Genomic DNA, 20,272 nt, shown 5'->3' with positions numbered 1-20,272 from the left:
GAATAAAGTCCTGGGCAGAAACAATGACCCCTTATTAAATGCCGAGATAGTTATGAGTCACAAGGACTCGACAGAAAGCCCCAGTTCCGGTAATTAGCTTTTTTTTTTTTTTTTTTTTTTTTTGGTGGCATTTGATTTTGGTCCTTTTTTTAATTATGCAGAACTGCCCCAAGTATTGAAATGACAGGCTGGAACATGCTGCCTGCCGCAGGGGAATAGAGAGCTACTCAACCCTCGCCATGCTTATGAGCCAACCACTAATTTCATCCTGTCTCTCCTCTAAATGAAGTTGGAAACCTAAGTCTTTTGTGTGAATCCAGAGGTGTTGGAAAATAGTCTGGCAAATTCTGACAAGCATCACTTCAAGAGTACATTTATGCTTTGGCTAAGAAGCCTGAACCAAAAGCTGCTGGGTTGTCATGGCAACAGACATACACACCAACTTCTGAAATGACACCACCTTCCCAATGGGATGGGCTGTGGAGGGTAAGGATGGCTTATCCATGGGCTCAGAAGGGATGATGCTTGTGACCCCAGTGTGGCTCCACAGGGCATGCTAACCCTGGGTTAGGCAGTATTTCTAGCTATCACTGTCACCAAATTCTCATTTTTCTTTCAAGCTCTGTGAAATCGGTGCCAAACAACAACGTCTGTTTGCAAACTAACGCTAGTCCTCACCACGACTCTTTCCCAAAATGTTTTCTGTAGTTTTCCACAGAGGTTTGGGATTTTGCTCTCATACATTGAAGGGGAACATGGAGGAGCTGGAAGGAAGCCCACCACAGCAGGAGGTGAAGCTGAGCTAGGAGGTCTTCCTCGGAACATACGGGTCTAAAAATGAGCAGCAAGTCATCGCCTGGCAGTTCCTGAGGAACAGGGTATCAACAATAGAATGGAATTCATATGCGAAAGCAACATCAACAACAAACCCACACAGGCCAATAATTCACATGGAACGGCAGCTAAATTCTGGAAGGCGAATCTCAGCAAGTCACAGCAGAGGGGGAGGCTGGAGTGTGTCCCTTCCATTAGGCTTGAAATGAAACCACAGGGACCCTATTCATGAGAAGCAAAATTAGCCTCAAGTTCAATTTTTGTGACATTAGCGGTGGCGGTGAATGCTCCACAGCAAGACATAATTGGCACTCCAACACCTGAGAGGAAGCAGACAAAGCACCTGGTTCTTAAATGACAAGGTTTTCCTGGAGCTGGGAACATTCCGTACCTAGAGACAGAGCCAGTGTCATAAGCAAAGCCCCATGTCTGCTGGTAACCTTGGATTCATCCAATTTCTTCTCCCTCTCTAGACCATAAATATTTGAGTCTAGATACTCCGAAGTTAAAGATCCCAGCTCCTCGGTTCTGTCTTGTGATTAGCCAACATTTTTTAATTCCAGTTTTAACTTTGGATGTCTAAAAACAAGTTTTAAAATCGAGGGAGAAAGATCCTCTCACCGTGTATGCCTGGGTACTGCGGTTGGACTTGGTAAATGCATATGGTGCAGGGAGCAAATTAAAGGAGTTTCAGGAAGAGAATGGAAGGAAATCCAGCCGGCTGTCCAGTGTGGGGGCAGAACACGTAGGCTGGCCCGGTGTTAGAGGGAAAGACTCGGACCCTGTGTAGGCACAGCAAAAGCGCTGAAGCTTGGGTGCCCATCCCCCACTGTATTACTTCTACCCGGATTACATCATTGTTTTGTTTTGTGAGACAGGGTCTTAATGTAGTTCAGGCTATTCTTGAACTTGCCATGCAGCCAAGGGTGACCTTGACCATCTGATCCACCTCTGCAATGCTGGAACTGCAGGTCATGACACCACGCCCAGTTATATCGTGTGCTGGAGATCAAACGGAAGGCTTCTGTGTCCACAGTCTGTTAACAGTGTCTGCTCCTGCTCCCTGACCCTAACCCTGTTCAAGTGCGAGCATTTGAGATGCTCCGTCGCTTTCTCCCCCCGCTAGTCCTCTGATGTTATTCCAGTTACCACGTAGCTACCTCCTGAGAGCTGGGGTCTGCTGAGGTGAATCCCACTGTCTGAGCTCAGTAGGTTCCATCAGCCACCGATGATGGGCTTGCTAGCACCAACAGAAGATGTCAAAGTTACCATCCCACCCTGGGACACTCCGTCTCAGCAGGACAAAGCACATCCTCTCCCACTGAAGCCCAGGCAGTCCACTTAGGGGAAGGGGACCCAATGGCAGGCAACAGAGTCAGAGACAGCCCCCTCCGCGACCGTTAAGAGACCCCATAGGAGGACTAAGCCGCACGTGTAGGGGGCCCTAGGTCCTTGCACACTCTTTAGTTGATGGTTCAGTTTCTGTGAACTTTCATGGGGACAGTTTAGCTGAGTCAGTAGGTCTTCTTGTAGTGTCCTTGGGCCCTCTGGCCACCTCAACTCTAGCCCCTCCTCTTCCACAAGCTCCGCCTGGTGTGTGGCTGTGGGTCTCCCCATCCGTGTTTCAATCAGCTCCTGAACGAAGCCCGTCAGGAGACATTTATGCCAGGTTCCCCTTCTCTGAGAAGGAAAGAGGGTAATGGGAGGAGGGATCTGTAAGGGTGGGGCTCGAAGGAGAGGACAGCGAATAAATAAATAACAAATAAATAAGAAAATCTAAAGGTTCTGTAAGCTCTTTTCTGTGAGGGTTGGAAGTCCTTGAATCTTTAGAACTCATATTCGTGCTTCAACATGAACTTATGAGAGTTACTGGAAAGTAGACGTCTGTGACTAAAGTTTCTATAGCAACCAGAGAAGCCACTGGATTGCATTCATGTATTTGGGGACTAAGTCAATTTCCCTCGATCGCTATGCCCCTTGATAGGTTTGTGAGATACTGTGTTGGCGCCACCTTGTGGCCACTACCCAGAATGCATACATAATCTTGTTAATCACAGAGGTCTTGGCTCCCCAGAAAGACTCATCAATATTTTAACATTGAAAAAACAATGTGAAACACAGTCTTGGAAAATCCTAAATCTAGAAAGAGCTTTTGAAATTTTTAGCTGAAGTGAACTCAGTGAGGATTCGTAATAGTTACCCTGAAAACAAAATTAGAGTTTGCACATGGTACTCATTGCTAGATTTCCTTCAACATGGTGTGATTGTGTTTCCACACTATTTCTTAAATAAAATTGACCATTGATCTGTACAAGTTTCTGTATTCTAGTTTATGATGATTGTTTCTTCACAGGTTGTTTAACTTCTTCTTCTTTTTACCTGCATCCCTAATGTGTGTGTGTGTGTATGTGTGTGTGTGTGTGTGTGTGTGTGTGTGTGTGTGTGGTAGGTGGGTGGTATGTGTGTGTGTATGGTATGTGGTGTGTGTGTATGGTGTGTGGTGTGTGTGTTTGTGATGTGTGTTGTGTGTGTGTGGCATGGTGTGTGTGTGGTGTATGTGTGTGCTGTGTGTGTAGTGTGCTGTGTGTGCTGTATGTGGTGTGTGTGATATGTGTATGTATGTGTTTGTGGTGTGTGTGTGTTTGTGGGGGTGTGTGGTGTGTGTGTATGTGTGTTTGTGGTGTGTGTGTATGTGTGATGTGTGGTGTGTGTGTGTTTGTGGGGAGTGTGTGGTGTGTGTGTGTATGTGTGATATGTGTATGTGTGTATGCTTGTGGTGTGTGTGGTGTGTGTGGTATGTATGTGTGTGTGGTGTGTGTGTTTGTGGGGAGTGTGTGGAGTGTGTGTATTTGTGATGTGTGGTGTGTGTGTGTGATGTGTGGTGTGTATGTTGGTGGTGTGTGTGTGTTTGTGGTGTGTGTGTGTTTGTGGGGGTGTGTGGTGTGTGTGTATGTGTGTTTGTGGTGTGTGTGTGTATGTGTGATGTGTGGTGTGTGTGTGTGTTTGTGGGGAGTGTGTGGTGTGTGTGTGTGATGTGTGGTGTGTGTGTGTGTGTTTGTTTGTGGTGTGTGTGTATGTGTGATGTGTGGTGTGTGGTGTGTGTGTGTGTGTGTGTGTGTGTGTGTAGTGGTGAGTAGCACTGTAACAGGAAGTGCCCAAGCCTTCTGTCCATTCCCACTCACAGATCCTGGTGTTCCTGGGGCTGGTGGGGGCTGTAAAATCTGATTAAGGTACAGTCAGGGAGAAGGTGACTTAAAAGCTTCTAGTAATTTGGCTTTAGAACTGCTCTAGACAAAGAAACGTCCTTGGCATTTAAAGTTTCTCCCACTTAGAGACAGTACTTGAGGTTTCTATAGAAATTCTCCACGGAACAACAATGCTCTGGAAAACAGGGTGGGCACTAAGACAGCGGGGCTCTGGGCGAGACAAGTCCGGCCTGGTGGTCCATGCCTGTCATCCCAGAACCGCAGAGTCGGAGGCCATAGCACCAGGAGTTGAAGGTTGTCCTTGCATAACTGTCCCAGAACAAGAAAAACACAAAAGGAGGACAGAAGGAAGTCCATCCTCCTCACCAGCTCCCTTCTCCCCTAGAGAGGCCAAAGCAAAAGATCTGTATGTCTTCATCGAAATTCCAGCTGGAGAGCAATGTTTCACTGTTCTAACACTAAGTTAAAGCCAAGTCTGGAACCGCCCATGGAGGGCGTCTGAAGGACGCCTGGGAGGGGTGCTCCATGCAGCTCCTCCCAGCTTTGGAAACAGGTTTTGACTGGTCTGCCATTCCCAGTTCCTGTGGTCCTTCAGCTAGTTCAGGCAAGTGGAAGTTCTGCTTTTAGGGGTCAAAAGTCGGACTTGTGGGAAGCTAAAGCAGGGGTGGGCTTTGAATCCACGGGCTTCTGGGTTTCCCAATGATGTTCCATTTGTCCCCAGTGCCAGTGGTCAGGAAACACATTGTTAAGTGTAGTCATCTTTACTTGTGTAGGATTAGAAGTCACAGGGATGCGTGGTTTTTCTAAATAACTGTTTGTTTTTGTTGCTGCTTTGTTTGTTTGTTTCATGTAACCAGGGCTGGCTGTGAATTCTCTGTATTGCTGAGGATAACATCTGACTCCTGGTCTTCCCTTCATTTCCTGGTGTGCTAGGATTATAACATACGCCAACCAACATGCCCAGTTTGTATAGTGCTGAGATCCAACCCAGGACCGTTTACATGTTGACAACCGCTCTACCAACAGCAAGAGTTACATCCCCAGCCCACACATGAGCCCACACATGAGCCCACACATGAACCCACACATGAACCCACACATGAGCCCACACATGAGCCCACACATGAGCCCACACATGAGCCCACACATGAACCCACACATGAGCCCACACATGAGCCCACACATGAGCCCACACATGAGCCCACACATGAGCCCACACATGAGCCCACACATGAGCCCACACATGAGCCCACACATGAACCCACACATGAACCCACACATGAGCCCACACATGATACCATACATGAACCCACACATGAGCCCACACATGAGCCCACACATGAGCCCACACATGAGCCCACACATGAGCCCACACATGAGCCCACACATGAGCCCACACATGAGCCATACATCTGTGTACCAGGTGCCCATGGAGGTTGGAGGAGAGCACTGTATCTTCTGGGACTGGAATTACAGATGGTTTGAGCCACCACATAGGTGCTGGGAGTCAAACCTGGGTCCTGGGAGAGCAGCCAACAGGGATCTCAGCCATCTCTCCAGCCACTTTTGGAAGCCTTTTGCTCAGCAAGATTGTTCTACAAATGCTTGTTACTTATGAGTTAGAGGCTGAACAAAACCACCCAGGACTCCGTAGGAGCTTTGATTTCAGGCTACTGTGTGCAGAAGAGAGGGACATTGTTTTACTGCCATTTGTTGAAGTGGTGGTGGGGGTTCTTTTGTTAGATACTTGCCTAGCTGCACATCTTTCAATGTTCAGAGAAGACAGGGCTGGGTTTCCCTCGGAAGGGCTCAGGATAAGGCGCACGGGTGGTCTAGAGAACATCTGTGCTAAGCAAATGGAACCCAATGGCAGGGCTAGGTGTGGAAGGTTCGTGTGCGATGCTAGTGTCCAAGAAGCTGGAGCAAGGGGACTGTGTTAAGATTTAGGTCAACCCAGGCTGCACGGTGAGATCCAGAGCAGACGATGCAACAGAGTGAGGTCTTGTCTCATGGAAACAAACCAGAATGGAGTGAGAAGAAGAAGAAGTGTTCTGAAGGACTTGGACGTTCGGCACGGCCACCAGAGAGGCACCCACTATAAATCCTTGCTTCTCCTCCGAAATGAAAATCTCGAGGATCTGTGAAACACTCGTGATTCTATGTTAGTGCATATGTCTTTCCTTTTTGCTTTACATTTTTTAAAGTAAAAAAAAAAAAAAAACAAAACAACACATGCATACTAGAGGCTGGGAGCAGGGGGCCAACAAAGGTTTGAATCTCCAGGAGACCAGAGTTAAGGGGGGGCAGGTCTGTGTGTTCGCAAATCCTAGTGGCTGGAAGGACCCTCTCAGAATACAGCTTCTGCTCACCTACCAAGTGGCTGTTTAATCTTTTCATTAAACACTTCCTCTTTCTCTTTCAGCTTGTGTGTGTGTATGTGAATGTGTGTGCATGAATGTGTGTGTGTGTGTGTGTGTGTGTGTGTGCATGGATAAAAGTTAGAGAACAATCTCTAAGAGTTGACTCTCCCTCAGGGAAAACCAATCTTGAACTGGTTAATTTTTCTCTGCAAGATGAAGAATTAAAAGGCAGGGGAAGTCTTGAGCCAGTAAGTAGAGGTGGAGCCGTCACAGACACTGCAGAGAATAGCAGCGTCAGCCGACGAAGAAAGGGTTAGTTGGGGTGAAGAAGCATACAGGTACAGCGCGCAGAAAGAAAAACCTCTCTGCAAAGCAGAGGGGGCACTGGGGAGCCTCAGATCCAGTTTCTCATCCAGGACTGGCGTTTAAGTGTCTTTGATGGGTCCTCCTCCCTAATTTAGGGATGGACAGTTTGAATAAAGGACAGGGTGGCTGAGACGTCCACAGCTGGTTATAAACATCTGGCTTTGAACTTGGCTGACCAGTCCTTCAGCAGACTGACCCCACTGGCTGGAGAAAAAGCCGAAAAGACCTTTGTTTTAACCTGCCGGGCTTTGGCCTCAGGTCAGAAGGGCAAGGAAGAAGCCACCAGGTTGGAAGTTGACTTACCCTTATCACCCCTCTTAGATATGGCCCCTCTGTCGGTCTATCAGTCATCAAACTCCTAGTTTGTGGTGGTTTCAAACAGAATGATCCCATAGGCTCGGTTCCTAGTTAGTGGAAATGTTTGAGCATTATTAGGGGAAGTAGTCCCCCTGGTGTGAGGTGCATCCTTTTGGAGGACGTATGTCACTGGGGATGGGCTTTGAGGTTTCAGAAGCCCAAGACAGGCCCAGTCTTACTGTCTTTTTGCCTCCTGCTTGCTAATCAAGATGTAAGCTCTTAGCTACTGCCTCCGTACTGGCTGTGCCGGCCTGCCTGCTGCCATGCTTCCTGCCACGGTGACTATAGACTAACTTCCTGACACTGTACGTAAGTCCCAAAGAAACACTTTCTTCTATAAGCTGCCTTGGTCATGGTGTTGCATCTTAGCAATTGTAACCCTAACTGAGACGTAGTCCCTCAGGTCCCAGGGTTCAAACTCAGGTTGTCACGCTTGCCAGCAAGCACCTCTAGCCACCGAGCCACTGGCCAGCCCATATTTTACTTTGGAAGTCGAAAGTTTAAAGGGAACTTAAATAGCTCTGACAAACTACTGCCTTGTGCCTTGTCTTCTTGCAAGGACTCACTGTATTGGGTAGATTCCATGTGCTGACAAGGCATCAGAAGCCCAGGGAAGTGACGTGAAGTGTCAGGACCCAGAACCAAGCAGCCTTCAGCCTGCTCTAGGTCTCAAAGGGGTGGCATTCAAGGGTAAATTGCAAATAATCCTAAGGTCGGAAAGGAAGGTTTACCTGGAGAGACTGTGTCCTGAGACCTAAGTAAGTACAGGCAACTATGTTGTGGCTTCCATTGTCCCTTCCTATCACAGAAGAAAGGGTTCCTGCTATCTGTTGTGAAGGAAGCAGGTCACTGCATCCTTGGTTAAGCTACAGAAAGGACATTAGTCATGGACTCTTGAGCACGGAGGGCCCAGGAGCTCAGATACAATGTTGGGCACTGAGCTGGGGCCCTGCCCAATGAGAAGCTTGCACCTTCGCACATCTTGGACATTGTGGCTCCATGGGGCAAGCAGGAGCTTAGCCGGACACCTGGGTGAACTGGCTCCACAGAGACTGAGCCTTCCCACCTGCTCCCAGCTCACACAAGGGGCTCCGAGGAAGGGAGCAGGCACCAGCTGCCCCCCACCCCCGAGTTCCTGAGTGACCCTACTGCTTCCTCAGTGGACCCAACCCTTCTAACGACAAGAATTCCCAGGCCTCAGACTAGATGTCCTGAAGTGACCTGCTTCTGAGTGGCAGGTGGAGCATCTAACTGATTAATTAATTGATTAATTAATTACCTCAGTTTTCACGTGAGGAGAGGTGAGATGCTGTAGCCAAGCAAGACTTCCAGCTTTGCAATCTGCGCATTCACACATGAAGGATAGGGATAGCAGGTTTGGACGGTGACATTAGGCCACACCATCTGCTCCACACTGGTGTCAAGAATTGGGGGAAGAACAAGGCTGAGCCCATGCAGAAGGAAGAACTATGAAGGTGGGGGAGGCTCCAGAACTGAGAGCCAGCAGGTGCAGGAGAGGAAGTGACCAAAAGAGACATGGACACGCGTTTTAGTTTTATGACTGCCTTGTGACAAGATACCTCAACAAAAGGAAGGGTAAGAGAAAAAGGTTCAGCTTAGCCTACAATTCCAGGTTACGGTCTATCACAGTAGGGAAGTCAAGGCAGCAGAAACTAAAACAGGCACATCAGTTAAGAGCCGAGACTACAGGCATAGTTAGTTCTTTTCTCTGTTCGTACACCCAGAGTAATGACTGGGGAATGGCGCTGATGACTTCCAGGGTAGGTCTTCCTTCATCTACTAAGATAATCAGGAGACACTGCCCACCAAGACACGGTCACCTGACCTGGGGAACTTCCCTTCCCGGTGATTCTAGACTGTGTTAGTAATTAAAGTGATCCGTCCAGCATAGCCATAGCTGCTGACAGAACATGTGTTGGCTGTGTTACGTGGGTGAGCCCCTGACAGAACATGTGTTGGCTGTGTTTACGTGGGTGAGCCCCTGACAGAACATGTGTTGGCTGTGTTACGTGGGTGAGCCCCTGACAGAACATGTGTTGGCTGTGTTACGTGGGTGAGCCCCTGACAGAACATGTGTTGGCTGTGTTACGTGGGTGAGCCCCTGACAGAACATGTGTTGGCTGTGTTACGTGGGTGAGCCCCTGACAGAACATGTGTTGGCTGTGTTACGTGGGTGAGCCCCTGCTGTCCCACAGAGGCCTAGACTCAGAGCAGGGGGTGGGTCCGGGCTCTGGACTGTATACTTACAGCCTCCTCCTACCTTCTCATGCAACCCAAAAGTGGGTGCTGCTGTGGAAAGATGATAGCTGTGTATCTCATCCTGAAGATTGTGTCTCACATCTTATAAAAAAGAAAAAAAAAAAGAAAGAAAAAGAAAGAGGACTTCATTTGCAAAGTAGAGAGCAAACAGAGATGTCCTCCGGGCATCTCTAACAGTGCCAGGCTGTTCACTTGAGCATTGGCTTAGAAGCAAACATTTGCTTAGCTACAAGCTTTCCTCAGGAAATCACAGCGTTCCTGTGCTCTTTTGTTCTGGGTGCAGGCTGTAACTGTTTAAGATGAGAACATAAGATGGATCCTAGCAGGAGTTAAGGAGAGAAAATGGAGGGGGAAGATGCTCTGCAGGCCTGGTCTGTCCACGCTGCTCAGGGCTAGGTCAGTCTCCAGTATAGAATGCCTCTTCCTGCTTTTCATCCTCCGGCCTCAGCTCCCCTTCCCCTCTGCCTTTCTGCCAGCCCGGCTACTCAGCTGTTTCCTGCGCTGCTCACATCAAACAGAGAAATGCACGTGGAGTCGGGTCCCAAATATTCTGAAGCACAGTCACTTGCTGTTAATTAGGTGAACCGTCTCAACAATGGCCTCACAACATCCGTGAAGGTTGGAGGGACTCTAGGGACATTTAGACATTGACCTCTAGAGATGACCAGAATCAGGAGAATGGAGTTGGCTAGATGTTGGGGAAGTTTACTGTGGTGGCATCTGTCTAGCTGTGCTCTTTGGACTACAGATTTTACTACCTGCACACAATTATATCTTATTAAGTATGTCCACTGTGCCTAATTCAATAGAAAACATATCTAACATTCTCATTCTATCTAATAAGGTCTGGGCTGTTAAATACAGACAGTAATAATCCAGCCATGAAACAAAGGCAGAACTGTAACACAGCAAATAGACCATTGGTTGAGGAGTGCTCTGATCACAGGCTGACACTGGAAGCCACAGAAGGGTACGGAGGGCAGGGAGAACCTTTCAACTGTGCTAAGTGTGCAAGCTTCCCTTTGCTTTTTGGTTGTACAGATGTGGTCTGAAGTTACTTACTGTTGTTTCCTAAGGTCACTGTCGGTTTTGACTAGATTTGGAAACACCCAGAAAACACACCTGTATGTGTGTGCATGGGGTTATTTCCAGAGAGGTTTAACTGTAGATAGGAAAATGTGGAGAACAGCAGGGCCGTAGCTGGCTGAATAAAGCAGAACCAATGGGCTGAGCAGCAATCTCTCTCTACAGATACAATGTGACCCACTGTCCCAAACCCCTGTCAGCATGGCTTCCCTGCCATAGGAACTGTGAACCCAAACAAACCCTCTTTTCCTTAAGTTGCTAGTGCTGGGTGTTTTGATCACAGCAAGAAGAAAAGTAGCTATACATGAACATGAATAGGGACTTAAGCTATGTTGTTAACTGAAAGAGAAAGTTGTAAGGTACAGTAAAAATATGACATGAAAAGGATTTTGAATACTTAAAAGAAGAAATGAGAGTACTCTGCTATAAGGGTCTGTGCTGGGGGAGAAAATCCCTTTCCTGCTGGGGACTGTACCCCGGGTCTCTTATATGCCCATCACATGACTACCACTAAGCTATACGCTGAGCCCTAACTCATACCTTTTGGTATTGTTTAATTTTTACACAGCCACAAAGGCATTAGCTTTGTGTCAGATCAAAACACAATCAAGGGTTCTGTATCTTGGTGCAAGTCTTGTAGTTTACAGTTTTGACAGCTGTGTCTGTGTTTGTTTGTGTGCCTATAATTAGCACAGTCTTAGTCTGTGAAGTGATTCCTTAGATGCTGATATTTTGGAGAGAAAGGAAAAACAAACTGGTACATACAGTGTGGAGTGAAGTGAGGCTAACAGGTTTCAAGATGCTGAATTTCCGAATAGACCCCTAGCTCCCTGCTTCATATAGTACTTTTATGCCTCCAAGAAACTTTACAGCTCGGGTGACCTATTGCTTCTAATTGGGGATGTTGTCATTTGGTGACTAGCTTTCTGGTCCTTTAGTCTCTTTTCTCTTTGTTGATTCAGCGATTCAACTTTCTCATTAGCTTGATGGGATTTAGATTCTCTCAGGAGACACACCTCTGCACAGGTCTGTGATAGTGTTTCCAGAGAGGTTTAATGAAGGACTGTCCATTGTGAATGCAAGAGTCACCATGTCATGAACTGGGGTCCGGGACTGAACCAAGCAGAAAGGGAGCCGAGCACAAGCTCCATCTATTGCTTTTCTCCCCCCTGTGATAGACTGTATCCCTTCAGTATGTGAGCCGACACAGATCCTTTCTCCCTTAAGTTGCTTTTTGTAAAGCATCAGATCAGAGCCTGAGAAAAGTAACTAATGCAACCTCGTTCCAAGTAGCCAACCCCAGGGTGAAGGGCTCTGATATTCCGGCAAGCACCTGGCCCCTGGCCTCTGCTTGATTTGCTTTCTCTTTTGCTTGCAGCCTTGTCTCATCCCTCCCTTTCCCTCCACACTCTTCATTTTGTCTGGCTGAGGCTGGAGACAGCTAAAATATCCGTGCAGATCAATACTCACACAAAGAACACTCTCTCACTCACAGGTCCCTTGAATTATTCAAAGTCTCTCTCCTTTCTCATTTCCAACTGTTTTTGTTTGCTTGGTTTTTGTTTTGCTTGGCGGCGGGAGCTGACACTGGACATAAGGCAACTGCAGGAGGCAATCTTCAATCAGTCTGCTGTGTATGCATGTGTGTGTGTGTGTGTGTGTGTGTGTGTTGATGGTTTAGGGGGTAGGGCTTGTGCATGAGCAATTATTTTGAAAGATGCTGATAGGAACATAGGAAGTGTGAACCTATATAAGGAGTTCTTATACCAATGTAAATCAAACCAAAACAATCAGGCAGCGCTGTCGGAAAACCAGATGCAGAACTAGGCAGCAATGTAGGTCTGGAAGCCTAGCTACCTATAGTCTCTAGAAAGGCCATTGATGAACAATTGAGCAGGTGGTTGGGCCAGAAGGCAGGAGACTAAAGGTCCCAGAGCTCTGAGAGGCTGTTCTTCTTGTTTTCATACCTGCTGCATTGCCCTCTCTGACTTCACCCCAAACCTCCAATCTTAAGACTTGAAAAGAAACAGATAAATAAAGGAGTGAGCCTGTGTGTGGTGCAGAGCAGCCAGAAGCCAACGCCTGCAGCCTGAGGAATACACCAGCTACAAGCAACCCAGGAAGACGCTGGACCAGCATCGAGGAAGTCAGCCATGCGCTCTCTGCCCTGGTCTGGGGATGTGCGTGTGTCTCCTCCCATGCTGAAAATCTAAATCCACAGCCACAGCCACATCCCAGGAAGTCCTGTAGGGGAGGAGTCAGGGGAGAAACCCGAGTGTGCCTGAAGCAACATGTCTGCCTGGCAGTTTTGCCAAGGAGCAGGTCAGCAGACAGAAAGCCAAGAGTAAGCTCGGTTGCTCTGTAACTTGATGCTGCATCTCCCAGAGAGCAGGAGCATATGGCATAGCAGTAGACCCTGGTTCAGAGGCTGTGGAGAGAGTCACTTGCTCAAAGCAATTCCTCCTGCCCAGGCTGATTCATCTCCTGGAGGCCTGTTTATCGCTGGGGACAGAGGAATCACTAGAAGTGGCCCCGTGTGGGGTAGGAAGAGCAATTCTGACCTTCCTCTACGGAGCAGAGAGCCACAGACAAGCGACCCCTTTCACAGTCATGCCTACCCCCTCCCCCAGCCATGGTACAGAGGCTAGTCTATTGAACTCAGACCTCCACCTGCTGAGGTCCCTTTCTCACCCAGCCGCACTAAGAACACCGCCATCTTGGGCTGAGGGAACGGGTCAGTGTGTAACGTGTTTGCCATGCAAGCCTGAATACCTGTGTTTGGACCTCTAGGACTGACATAAAGCCAGGCACAGTAGGGTACACTGGTAATCCCATGCTGGAGTGGAAGACAGAAGTGTATCCCCGGGGTTTACTGACCAGCCAGTCCAGCTGAAATGGCCAGGTTCGTGGAGAGACCTCATCTCAAAAAAGAAGATGGAAAGGGATGTAGGAAAGCACCCGACATTGGCCTCTGGCTTTTACATGTGGGTGCAAAGGTGACCATACACCCCCAGTGCCTACAGATGCTTTTACATACACACATGGAAAAAACATCGTCTCCACAAAAGAACACTAACGCCACACTGAGGCAGGAGAACGGCCAATGAACAAATCACAGCAAGTCAGCTGAGCCACAGCAACTGTCCCGAGATGCCTGTGTTCCTCACCTCACTGCACAGCAGCTCAGTTATCGCTGGCCTCTGGAGGAACACGAGGAAGTCCTTCCCCTTCATTTCACTGGCCCCACAGCGGTCACCACCCTGTAGCCTGCTCCATCCAAACTCTGCTTTCTAGAAAGGGATGGCAGGTCTCCGTGTGGGCTCCAGTGCCTGCTTACATTCATGTGCCTGAGCAGACAGCACTCCGTTACAGTCATGGCTGACACACATCCCGGTTCCCAGAAGAACAGGTGGCATGTCCTGAGAGCCCAAGAGTGCCTTTCTTACAACCTGCCCGGTACTGTGCAATCATTTGATGGTGGAGAAGGGCGCAGAGCTTACTAAGGAGGGATGCCATCTCCAACCTGGCGTTCCCTTGTAACGGTAGCCCCTCTATTGCCTTAAGTCCATTGTCACCAATCTTAGGCTGCCTGTACACAGTAGCGACCCAGCCATGAGTCTATGCTCGATGCTTGACGTAGCTCATGCCTTTTAGCCCTTACAAAACACCATGCCGTTGATATCGTTACAATATCGATTTCATGGTCCAGGCAAAATAGCTACACGGCCGAGGAAGATTCAGAACCAGATCTCGCCGTTGTTGAACCTAGGCACAGGTTTCAACAGATTGAACTACAACAACTGGCTGCAGGGTACCCAACCACCGTGCCCGACTCATCCTCAGGCCCCGCCCAACACGCCGCCGTCATTTAAAGTCCGGGTACAAAGTGCGCATGCCTTGGCACTCGGGAGGGGGAGGAAAGGTTTGTTGCAAGCTTGAGGATAGCCTATGCTACATGGTGCATTCCAGGACATCCTGGGCTATGGAAAGAGACCCTGTCTCCAGGAAAAGAGCAGGTGTACCCCCGATACTGCTCTGTAGACTCCTCTTTCCTTGGGGAGGTCTGAGTCCTGTGGCTCAGTCTGGGTCACCGGGTACAGAGGAGCGCCCCCTGTCATACCTGCTCAGGATCACACCTTTGGATTTTTGTAGTAAGTAGCCCAGGCTTCCCCCCTCCTCCCTGAGATAGCCTCTTCTTGAAAGACAAATCTCCAAAGGAGGGTGATGGGCTATATGATTCTCATTCCCGGGTTCTGACATTTCCCATGTGGCTGGAAACATATTCCTCACAGGCTCTGGGAGAGAGCGGGACAGTAAGAGGACACGATGAGATGCTAGGACCCACTGTCTTCCATTGTTTGTTTCACTTACATTTATTCATTTTGAGAGAGAGAGAGAGAGAGTGTGTGTGTGTGTGTGTGTGTGTGTGTGTGCACATGTGTGTTACAGCACACTTGTGAAGGAAAGAGAACAACTTTGCAGGCGTTAGCTTTCTTCTTCTACCATGTGAGTCCCTGATGTCACACTGAGGCTGCCAGGCTTGGTGGGCAGGACCTTTACCTGCTGAGTCAGTTTGCCCAGAAGCCTTTGATTTTGTTACTGTTCTCGTTTTCATTTTCAGGGCTGAGATGGGACCCACTAAGCTACGAAACTTCATCTGTTGAACCACAACCCCAGCCTGAATACAGTTCTGATTCAACTGAAGCCTAAGCGAAGGCTGGGCCAGCAGCGGCCGGTGGGGAGCACACGGTACACTGGTTAGCAGTGTTTGGAGTGACTTGGCAGTCACAGACTACGTACTTCCTACTGCCATCCAAAATCCCTTTATGTGCTTCAGAAACTGGAGCTAACTAACAATGACAGATGACATTAAAGAGTTTGGATCCTGTCCTAGTTACTTTTTTTTTTTTCTGTCAACTCGATACAAGCTAGAGTTATGTGGGAACCTCAACTGAGAAAATGCCTCCATCAAACTGTCTGTTGGCAAGACTGTGTGACATTTCCTTGACTGATGTGGGAGGGCCACGCCCACTTTGGACAGTGCCCCTTCGGGTCAGGTGGTCCTGGGTTGTTAAAGAAAACAAGCCGAGCAAACCACAGGAGCAAGCCTGTAAGCTGAGATCCTCCATGGCTCTCTGCCTGTCTCCAGGGTCCTGCCTTGAGCTTTAGCCATGGCGTCCCTCAGCGATGACCTCTGACCTGTAAGCCAAATAAACTCTTTTCTCTTCAAGTTGATTTGGGTCACAGTGTTTTACCGCACTAATAGAATCCTAACAAGCACAAGTCCCCAAACTAGAGGCATGCTTTGCTAAGGCTTATGGCCACGTGGTATAAACTAAAAGTAGGTTCCTATAGGGAGATATGAGCACTGACTGTGTACTGAATATTGTCACGACATGATGACTTTATTAGCTGGGGGGTGGGTAGAACAACGGCATTATCTGGGAACAGTTACCGAAATATTCAGGGTTGATGTGTTATAATGTCTATAATTTATTTGAAAATGTTTCAGCTGGGAAGAAAATGGAGTAAATATGACAAATTATTAACATTGTGCCTTTAAGTGACAGGCATATGGGATACATGACACTATTCAGCAGCTTGTATGCGTATTTAAACTTTCTCAAAAATGATGTAAAAAAAATCAAAGCTTTCCAGTAGTTTAAGAAAAACAAAACAAAACAAAACAAAAAAAATCCAAAAACCCCAGGTTGTATGGCAAGAAGGACATTAGGTATCCTGGGTAAACAAAATTCTAGGAAAACTCTAGGATTTTTATCTCTAGCACACATGCCCTGTGAAATTTCCTCATTTGAACACAAGATCTGTGAATGGATAGGGTGATATTTACCTTCATGTTCAGATTATGCCAAACGGTGAAGATCAAGGGCTGGAGAGATGTCTCGGAGAGGTGCTTAGGCAGCTGACTCTGAGCTAATCAAAGGGAGTGTTATTTTGGGGCCTAACCTGATCAATCAATCGAACCTTTGAAGGAGAGACTGGCAGCGACAAATGATGCCTAGGGCCTTGAAGAAGCGAAGGGCGAGTAGTGGAAAACTGCCTCGAGGAGCGGGCAGGGAACCCTGGGAAGCTGCTGCTTAATGAGGTCCGCAGACCTGCTGCTCCACAGAACTGAATTCTGCTCCTAGATATGGCCGCACGCTGATCTCAGGATTGGGAGGACCAACGAATTGTCAGAGGCTTCAGCTAATTTATGCCAGACTTTTCACTCATCGAAACTGAGGTGGCTAATAAGGGCAATCAACTTTATGAAGCAATAGGACATAAAGACAGGTTTCAACTAATGAGCCAATACTAATTAGACTGGTAGCCTTGGGTGCTGTGTAATAAAGGATGCTAAGGATGGATGCTCTGGGAGCTAGAGGGAGAGATGTGATCGATTAGCAATGTCTGCATGGACAGGGAAGTTATGGCATAGGTCTTTTGCTACCTTCCAAAGTCTCTTATTTTTTCTCAATGACAATATAGGACTGAAGGTCTTAAGTCTTTACTTGGAAGGGACATTGTGCTGTGAGAAAAGTCTCCCACATGGAAGAGGAGAGACATTATCTAGGTAGGTTATAGCAGTTTGAAGATCTCAGGATAGTTTTGTAGTGTGGGCAGTAAGAGGCTTCCCTTCTTGCTCTCCCCTGGTTATTCTCATGGCTTCTCCCTTCACCCCTTTAGTTCAAGCCCTTTGTACCAATCTCCCCTAAATTTCAAAATCCATCCCCTAAAATGTTGCTCAATTCTGCACTTCTCTCTAGGGCTATAAGACTTCAAGGTTCATGACCATCCTGAAGGAATGGCAGAATTCCTGAGACACTAATTCCAAAGAGAGTTTGTATATATATATTTATATATAGCAAGTGTATATTCATACGGTAAAAGTATATATTTATTGTATAAGTATATATACTTACATAAGTAATACTGTACTTATATAAAATAGGTAAAGGTAATACTGATTTTCCTGGTAACTGCTTAGCATTGAGCTTAGATGTAACGTCTACTGACATTTCTTATTAAAACCATGTGCAGATCACAGCATAGCGCCCAGCAATCAGCTTCACAATCCAAGTATCCTCTCTGAAGTAAAGCAGGCTTCCACCACAACTTTTAAGGGTATGAACTGACTTTGCAACCATGCTGGTGAAACCATGCAAGTCTACGCTCCTCCTTTTCCTAGTAACGTACCCCCACACCCAGCATATTGTCTCAAACCTTCGAGATTGCAGTTGCTTCCCAATACAGACAGAATGAAGCAAGACAAAGAAACAAAGCAAACCAAAACAACAAAAAACAAAACAAACAAACAAAAAAAAACAAACAAACCATAGTTCAAACAGCTGGGGATATAGACCAGTGGTGTGAGAGCTTACCCAGCATGCACAAGGACCTGGGTTCCATTCTCAGCATCTCTCTCTCTCTCTCTCTCTCTCTCTCTCTCTCTCACACACACACACACACACACACACACACACACCTAAGAAAGACTCCAGTGAAAGAAGTGGTTGATCAAGGGCTAAAGACCAGAGAAAATTAGAAATGACTTCTGCTATACTAGGGAAAAATAAATACTTTGCTTCATGCAAAGTATTTCCTTGAATGTGAATGCCATTTAGACTCCAACCAGGCCTGTTTGCTCCTCAACTAGTGGACCGTGACTGTGTATTTGACATCTTAGTTTAATTGTCTACATCAGGGCCCATAAGAAGGACCCATCAACATGCTGTTAGGTACACATAACAGGATGGGACAGAGCTCTGATGAGAACGACATCACACGAATGAAACAGCTCGGCTGTAAACAGCTAGGTCACTGATTTTCATGCTTAAGTTTAAAGAATTAAATGCCAACATTGACATCTGAAAGCTTTTGCTTAGACATGATTGTCATTTACTTGTATTTGAGAAGCCGTAGAATATGACAGCCGCATGATGAGGCTAAGTGGGAGGCACCGCAGGCTAGGGGGTCAAAGGTCAACTATAAGTTATCACAGTCCCATCAGCGATTCTGTCACATCGGAGACAGGTAGGAAGCAAAGGCTCTGTCCCTCCTGGAAACAGACCCGTTCTTGTCCCCACGCATAGTCTCCCATCTCTCGATGCTGCCACACTGTCCGACGGTCTATTACTTGTTGACAAGAATGATCTCAGTGGATATTTGAACTGCTTTCACTTTCTCCGGTTATTCCCACACTAAAATTTCATTTTTGATCAAAATGTGTGCCAAACCAACAGAAACCTTTCTGTGTGTTTGATCACTGAAAAAAAAAACAAAAACAAAAACAAAACAAAACAAAACAAAAAAAAACCAAAACAAAAAACCAAAACCAAAACCAAAAACACACGACACGGATTCATTGGTCTTTGAACTTAGCCCCATACCCCAGCACACCTTCTACATTCAGACGTTCCATTTCTGTACGTAGCTTAACTCGTAGATCAGTTCACGAAACACCGCGAACAATGTGTGCTTTCCCATCTAGACGGAGGAGTGAAGCGGCCCTCCCCTGCTCTGTATCTGGTTACTTCTAACTGGGATGAGGCTGTGGGGGAAGGAACAGGAAGAGAGAGGCCTGAGAGGAAAATAGAAGGCTCCCTGGAAGTACGCACACAGAGAACAAGGCGAGAAGGGAAAACCCAAGAGGACAAGTGTGTAGAGCAAACAGGGGTGCGTACAAAAGTGTGGGTCATTCTACTGGGGACACTCACGGTGGAGCCGCCGCCTCCGGATCCTGTCCCTCCATGGCCTGTTTCTGATCCAGTGTAATCTTGAAGGTAACACCATGGTTCCCAGATAGCGGCCTAAGACCTCATGACCACGCCACCAAAGATCTCACAGCAATTCCGGAAGTCGGCCCAGATGCATAAAAACCACAAAGAATGTTTTTTAAGGCTTCTCTCTCTCCTTCTCTCCCTTTTAATGTCTGGGGTTTCCGTTGGCTTATTTTATCTCTAGCTTTTCTTCACTCCCTTCCTTTAACTCCCGACTGGCCCCAAGGTGGCTGCTGGGCTGAGCTCCCTGGGGCCCAGCCTCTCTCAGCCTTCTGTACCATGTTTTATGCATGAACACTGTGGCGTGGTAATTTATTCGAGCAGAGCAGATCCCCTGAGCTCCTGTCGGCTGTGTTTCAGAGGAGCCAACAGTGGCCGGAGGGGGGGGGGGAGGGCAGGTGTGTCTGCTGTCTTTGAAATGGGAACTGCAGGCTGGCTTCACTCCTGGGACCCTACCACTGCTCACACTCAAGGATTTATTCACTACAGAGTTCAGAAGGCCTAGAAATAGCCTTGGCACTTGGTAGGTGGGCACTTAATAGTTGCTGAGTGAATACATTGATTATGCATACTCAATCCAGTGATTTTTTTTCTTCACATACTTGAATCCTTTGAGACAATCTATCTTCTTGAATTTTATGTAAATGAGTGTATGCCTCCTGACTGCAGAGACCAGAGTAGGTGTGAGAGCCCCTGGCGCTGGAGTTATAGATGGTTGTGAGCCACCAGGCTGGTGTTGAGAACCGAACCTGGGGCCATCTGGAAGAGCAGCCAGTGCTGTTAACATCCAAGCCGTCTCTCCAGCCCCTGAAGAGTCGCACTTGATGTACTGCCCTCAAATCTGCATGTGTGGACCTTCTCCCTCTTCTTGTTCTCCTCACTCTTGAGCACCATGTATCCGTTCACACTGAATTCGTTGTTGCTGCAGTGCTGGCTAATGTATCCAGGGCTGTGCGTGTGCTAGGAAAACCCTCTCTCACTGAGCTACCTCTCCAGCCCTGTG

General features: G+C 47.5%; 1 protein-coding gene across 4 annotated transcripts in view; it reads right to left on the bottom strand.

The window, feature by feature from the left end:
* RIPOR2 (RHO family interacting cell polarization regulator 2) overlaps positions 1-19,282 on the bottom strand; it is a gene marked incomplete at both ends in the record, with an annotated part of 209,797 nt that extends 190,515 nt beyond the window's left edge. For 3 of the 4 annotated variants that reach the window (XM_080917673.1, XM_080917677.1, XM_080917671.1), the window contains one exon: positions 19,207-19,282. In XM_080917673.1, the coding sequence (XP_080773799.1) occupies positions 19,207-19,282 (76 nt within the window). Of the gene's footprint in view, positions 1-19,193 lie in introns of all 4 variants that reach the window. The other variant, XM_080917675.1, reaches the window with a different exon arrangement.
* Positions 19,283-20,272: the final 990 nt, after the last annotated feature.

This window comes from Micromys minutus (assembly GCF_963924665.1).
Source record: "Micromys minutus genome assembly, chromosome: 6".
NCBI classification, from domain to species: domain Eukaryota; kingdom Metazoa; phylum Chordata; class Mammalia; order Rodentia; family Muridae; genus Micromys; species Micromys minutus.
Note: the sequence above shows the minus strand (reverse complement) of the source record. Positions and strands in the feature narration are given on the sequence as shown.